General features: G+C 40.9%; 1 protein-coding gene across 1 annotated transcript; it reads left to right on the top strand.

Moving 5' to 3' along the window:
* The first annotated feature begins 1,451 nt into the window (after positions 1-1,451).
* On the top strand, positions 1,452-2,576 carry SMIM10L1 (small integral membrane protein 10 like 1). Its single transcript, XM_040488917.1, has one exon. It carries the CDS (start codon positions 1,609-1,611, stop codon positions 1,843-1,845), a length of 237 nt encoding a protein of 78 aa, XP_040344851.1. The 5' UTR covers positions 1,452-1,608; the 3' UTR covers positions 1,846-2,576.
* Positions 2,577-6,567: the final 3,991 nt, after the last annotated feature.

Raw genomic sequence — 6,567 nt, 5'->3', positions numbered from 1 at the left:
CGACTTCAGTGACCCCTAATACCTCTATTACTTTTTTAAGTTTTAGGAAGAGTATATTGTACTTGTGTACTAAAATTAAACATTTTCTCCTGGTTCTCAAGAGTTGTCATTTATCTTACACTACTTTTCAGAATATTTTAGGGGTGCCTGTGTGGCTCAGTCGGTTGAGTGTCCGATTTTGGTTCAGATCATGATTTTGCGGTTTGTGGGTTCAAGCTCTGTGTCAGGCTCTGTGCTGATAGCTCAGAGCCTAGAGCCTGCTTTGGATTCTGTGTCTCCCTCTCTCTCTCTGCCCCTCCCTTGCTCATGCTCTGTCTCTGTCTCTCAACAATAAATAAATGTTAAAAAAAATTTTTTTTAATGAATATTTTATATTTTTAAATATTCTGTATTTTATAAGTCGTCTTAAATGACTTGTAATCAGTTTCTCTAAGGGCTGTGCACATAATGTTACTGGGATGGTATTAGTAGAGCAAAAGTAGACGAAATTCTTGCTGGGGACACACAATTACATTTTACAAATATCATGCCACAGAGTGTCCCTCTGGGACACATAAATTGCACTTGGAATGGTCACCACAGCTATTCGCTGCAGGGTGAGATGCGGGATATTTGAACAATTTTCAGAACGACTGTAATATGAATGTTTTGATCAGAAGTTACACATCTGAATAATCCTTATATACAGAAGTTGTCTATGATGAAAAATGCAGTGCTTACTAGTTAAAATGGGAGAAGTTAGAGAAGTTAACGAAGTGTGCATCATTTAAACACCAGAATATGTGGCTATGGGAGATACGCTATGTTACACTAAGGTTATTCATAGTTTTTAGTGATATTCCAACCTTTGGGGCCTAGCCACACATTACAGGTGTATCCCCAGGCAGAAATGGTAGAATCTTCCATATCTAATCAGGACTTTTTCCACCTGGGTGGGAATATGATATGGTATATACGTATCAAAAAAGAAAAGTATATATGCGTATGTATGTGCGTTTCGTTTTGTTTTGCTTAAATAACTGTTTCTATCACTTGCAACTGGAAGAGTCTAATACATAAGACAACCCAGAGCCCACGACTGTGATCCTTTACACTTATAGTATGTTATGAACACGGAGACTTTGTGCCTGAACTTGAGTTCATCTGGCTCTAATATTAGGGTTAATTTTATGAAATCAAAGGGTGAGATTCCCGGCTAATAACCCAGATCACACAGCAGACAAACCTCAGTTTTAACCTAGAGTTTGACCCTTACAAACTGTGTTCTCTAGGGCAAATTATATGATTTTATTTACCTTTATTCATTTTAAAGAGAAAACCATATCTGTTTGGCTGTCCATATATAAGACATTATGTATGGCATATATATAAATAACCCCTTGCGCACCTACCGCCTGTTAAGCTTTAAGCGCTAAAAACCAGTAGGAGCATCAAACAGGAAGGGGCGGAGCTCCAACGGCTGCCGGGGCCGAGCGCCGTTGGGGAGGAAGCTGCGGCAGCGGGAGGCGCAGGTGTGAGTCCGGCGGTCCGTTAGCCGCCCGCACTGCGCCCCTCGCCGTCCCGGCCATTGGTCGGAGGCCTGCAAGAGCCGGGGTGACTCTCGGATCTATGCCCTGGGGGAGCGGCAACACCAGATTCATGGCCACCGCGGCGGCTCCGTCTTCCTTGGCCCTCAGCGCCTCCAGCACGGCCGGGGCCTCCAGCTCATATGGAGTCTTCTGCAAAGGGCTCTCCCGCACCCTGCTCGCCTTCTTCGAGCTGGCCTGGCAGCTGCGCATGAACTTCCCGTATTTCTACGTCGCGGGCTCGGTGATCCTCAACATCCGCTTGCAGGTACATATTTAGTGCCGTGATTACGCTGCCTACATCCCGGCCAGGACATGGCGGACTCCCAGGAGGCCTGGCGGCGGTGAAGAAAATTTGTAAGCACGGAGCTCTGGAATCTCGCGAGAGGTCGTGAGCGCTCTGTGCGGTTGCGCTCTCGGTTCCTACCGGAGCTTCCAGGGCCGGGGCGGAAAGCGGGTCGAGGCTAGAGAAAGGAAATACGCGATTTTCCGGGGACAGCAAAGAACCTCAGTTAAGGCCTACGACAATATTTAAGATGCTTTGCAGCCTTAAGAACAGGATGAACATGATGCCGAGTAAAGAAAAGGGCGGCTACTAAAGTTTTCAGAAAAAAAAATTTTTCATGTACAAGCTCACGGTCCAAATTAAAACAAATTTCGGGAAGATGGGATTGGACTGGAACCAAGACATTGAATGAATAAGAAGCTGAAGATCTTAAAGAGATACGTGGAAGGCAAATATATTTCTTCAACAAGAGAAAACAATGACAGTCTGAAATTCTCAGTGAAAATAACCACAAGTGTACAGGAAAAACATCCTTCTAATACCAAACAACGAAAAATGCTGCTGGATTTTGAACAGGGTTGGAGTTTTAGAAAGTGGACCCTCTTGCAGTGTCCGTGTAGTTCAAGACCTTGGAACCAAAGAAAAGGAAGTCCAGTCATAGCACTAACCTTGGTTATTTTGTGAATAACACTTCAGTAATCATAATAATTAATGTAAATGCTGTTTATGGTTTTTATCTTTTGAGAGAATACTTAATTATGGTTACAAAGTAGAATGCAAATGTTAACAGCTTTGATAATGGAAAAGTACAGTTTTCAAGTAGGGTTGTTGAAGGGGGAGGGCAAAGTATATGGAATGGTAATGATGTCCTTATAAAGTGGGAAGTTAAGAGATAGAGTCTTGTTGATGTGGAGAAGAAGCATTTGATTATTTAAAGGGTAAAGGGCACAAAGGGTATGCCATAAAGTTGCTAAAATCGTAACACAACTATATTTAAGAGGGAGGAGAGTAGGGGAGAACAGCTTGAATTCAGTAAGAAATGACTAAAGATAGGTAGAATGTCTCAAAAAGAAAAACTGAGAATACCGGATGTGTTTGAATATAAAGACAAGAGATACTTAGTTTTTCAGAGTCTGGGAATGGATTAGTGATCTGCAGAGTTTTTAAAAATTAAGGAAACAAACGTGCCTGGGTGGCTCAGTCGGTTGAGCATCTGACTTCGGCTCAGGTCATAATCTCAAGGCTTGCAAGTTTGAGCCCTGCATTGGGCTCTGTGCTGACAGCTCAGAGCCTGGAGCCTGCTTCAGATTCTGTGTCTCTGTCTGTCTTTACCCCTCCCCTGTTTCTGCTCTGTCTCTTTCTCAAAAATAAACAATAAAAAAATTAAGGAAACAAATTTATTATGAAACAGGACAATTCAGTTTTTCAAAAACTACACTGCATACTTCCAAATTATGAATAATACTAGTCCTATAAAGTCAGTCATAATTATATAAATGCTGAATACTAATACAACAAGAAATGATTGTGTAACATTGTGGGGATTGGAGAGGAGACAGGTATGTGTAATGGGGAAGAATCAGTGAAGATCTAATGTAGAGAAGTCAATAAATCAGTATATGGACATTCAGAAAAAACAACAATAAACATAAGAAGTGGTTGTCTCGAGAAAAAAATCAGAGATGAGTAGAGAAAAGATAGAGGATTGCTGTCTTTCACTACCAGTGTAACAGTACTTTGGTTTTTCTTAACTGTATATATATTTCCTTGATTAAAAATTAATTTAGGGAGACCCGAGTGGCTCAGTCAGTTGAGCATTGGACTCTTGATTTCAGCTCAGGTCATGATCCCAGGGTTGTGAGATCCAGCTCCGAGTCAGGCTTCCCGCTGAGTATGGAGCCTGCTTAGAATTCTCTGTCTCTTTCTCTCTCTCTCTCTCTCAAAAAATAATTTAAGTTTTATTTTTAGAAGTTCCCCCCAGGCAATTGAAAAGTACAGCATTGGTTAAGAGCCACCATAGTGAAATGGAATTGAGTTTTTAAATCAGGCCGATCATTGTTAAGATACAAACTTCATTTTGTGGTCTTAGGTGAGTCCATTAATCTGCCTAAAACCCAATTTCCTCAACTATAAATGAAGATAAAAATACCTACTTTAAAAAATCAGTCTGAGAATTGAAGATAAGCCTGCCTTAGTGCTTGATGCATACACAATAAACCGTATCTGTTCCAACAGAAGATCTCATTAACATGTGAATGAAACTTAAAACTCACAGAATACCCATTTTTTTCCAGTAGAGCTTTTCAAGCCTGGAGGAAATCCATAAGGTGCTGACCTTGGGGGTATGGGGCAGATCCTCCAGAAGGATTTTAGGTGAGATAAAAGCGGCCATTGTTTGCAGAGGTCAAGGTTTAAACTATTTGCTGTGTTTTGTGTTCCACTAATTGTGTCCCACCAACAAGTATACTCTAGGGTTGGTAAAATCAGTGTCCCCTTAAGCACCAGGTCTGGCTTTGGGAAATTGTATTTCCTACCCTTTATTCCTTGTCTCTAAGCTGTTGGGTCATGTCCTCCTCTTACTACTTTACTTTTTTCTGCCTTCTCTATTTTTTTCTTTTTTTTTTTTTTTTGTCTTTTCTTGTCTTTTTTCTTTTCTTTTTGCCTGTTGTTGATGTCACTGTTTTAATTTAGTTTTTCCCAGATTCCCCTGACTATATTAAGTTAATTTCTTTTACTCCATCCAGAGGCTGTGTTAACATCAACTTCTGCCATTTTCATGGGCTGCCTCATTTTTGCCTAATTGTGCATTCATTATCAGATGTGGGTTTTTGTTTTTAAATATCCAAGAGAGCGGTTTCTACAATCTCTAACCTTGGTTATTACATATTGCCCTGAGAGTGCAGGAACTAAAACATTTTAATCTAAAACATCAGAAATGTAATTTGATCAATGAAGTCTGCCAAGGGACTTACCGATGGTGAGCGTCACTATTCCCTGGATGTACTCGTGTCTTCGTAGCAAAGAATGGCTACCATTAGTCCTGGTACAGTGAGGTACGGGGATGCTCCATTCAGGTGGCTACATGAACATGTGCCTTCTTCAACGTTTTTTCTTCAGATCAGCCTTTTGTTACACTAAAGAAACCATGGCACTTAGCACTTACTATATCATATCCTCCGGCTATACTGGAAACTGTGAGGGAAGATATTGTATCCTATCCAGTTTTACAGCCTGTATAGTATCAGCAAATATAAAGTAGGAACCGAGGGGCGCCTGGGTGGTGCAGTCGGTTAAGCCTCCGACTTCAGCCAGGTCACGATCTCGCGGTCCGTGAGTTCGAGCCCCGCGTCGGGCTCTGGGCTGATGGCTCAGAGCCTGGAGCCTGTTTCCGATTCTGTGTCTCCTGCTCTCTCTGCCCCTCCTCCGTTCATGCTCTGTCTCTCTCTGTCCCAAAAATAAATAAACGTTGAAAAAAAAAATTTTTTTTTTTTTAAATAAAGTAGGAACCGAATGAAGGCTCCATGACTTACCCTTTATTCTTCACAATTGCTCTTACACCCAGTCCCTATTTTTCTTCCAACATTTATAACTTACTGAAGTTTCCCAGGGGAGAAAACACGATTTTTGCCCTGACTAAACCACTTATTATTCTAATGTGCAAATAGTTTTATTCCTTTTAGCATCTTTCTAGGCAACATCCATGAAGCCAAAAACGTTCATTGCTCTGTCCCTTACCTAGAGCATTGCCTAATCCACAGTAGATCCAGGCATAGTTGAATAAATGCCAAATTAGTTGGGGTTTTTTCCCCACGCATGGTCATCAATGAAGGAAATAAACATATTTGCCCCTGATAATAAAGTGATTCACTTCATTGCCCATAAATTGAGCTCTTTCAGGCCACCATGAATATTGATTGGTCCAAGGATCCTGCAAGCATGGGGAAGCAAAGAGGTGGCATAGTTCTCACCAAAAAAGAAAAAACGTTTATGAAGTGTAAGTGATAAAAATGCTGGGGGATGAGGACTGTGTTATATTTTAACTATAAAAGGGAAATGTGATCATAGAACATAATATAACTTAAAAGGGAACAAGAAGTTATAACTTTAGTTGAGAGCAAAAATACTTGTGATTGCTTGGCTAAAAGGGCATATGATTATTGCCAGCATTTTTAATTTGATTGAGTTTTTACTACCAGGAACTGTGCAGTTATTTACATACAGGATCTCCATAATTCTCATGTATACCCTGTGAGGAAGACCTTTTTATCATCATTTTTCAGATAAGGAAACTGGGATTTAAAGAGGTTAAGTAATTTCCCAAGGTCATAGTAATTGGCCAAACCACAGTTGAACCCTAAGTTTATCTCTAAAGATACTTTTAATTTTTTTTTTCAATGTTTTTATTTTTATTTATTTTTGGGACAGAGAGAGACAGAGTATGAACGGGGGAGGGGCAGAGAGAGAGGGAGACACAGAATCGGAAACAGGCTCCAGGCTCCGAGCCATCAGCCCGGAGCCTGACGCGGGGCTCGAACTCCCGGACCGCGAGATCGTGACCTGGCTGAAGTCGGACGCTTAACCGACTGCGCCACCCAGGCGCCCCTCTAAAGATACTTTTGATGAGAGATTCAATTTTTTATAATGTATAGGTAATTCTGAATAATCCTGTTTCCTAAATTTTCAAACAAAAGTAATTCCTGGGTAATAGTTGGCAAT

Source organism: Herpailurus yagouaroundi, unplaced genomic scaffold (assembly GCF_014898765.1).
Source record: "Herpailurus yagouaroundi ecotype Mexico unplaced genomic scaffold, PumYag 166, whole genome shotgun sequence".
NCBI classification, from domain to species: Eukaryota; Metazoa; Chordata; class Mammalia; order Carnivora; family Felidae; genus Herpailurus; species Herpailurus yagouaroundi.
Note: the sequence above shows the minus strand (reverse complement) of the source record. Positions and strands in the feature narration are given on the sequence as shown.

Coding starts and splice junctions, on each gene's coding strand:
- SMIM10L1 (XM_040488917.1), top strand. CDS start 1,609: ATGCCCTGGGGGAGCGGCAACACCAGATTCATGGCCACCGCGGCGGCT.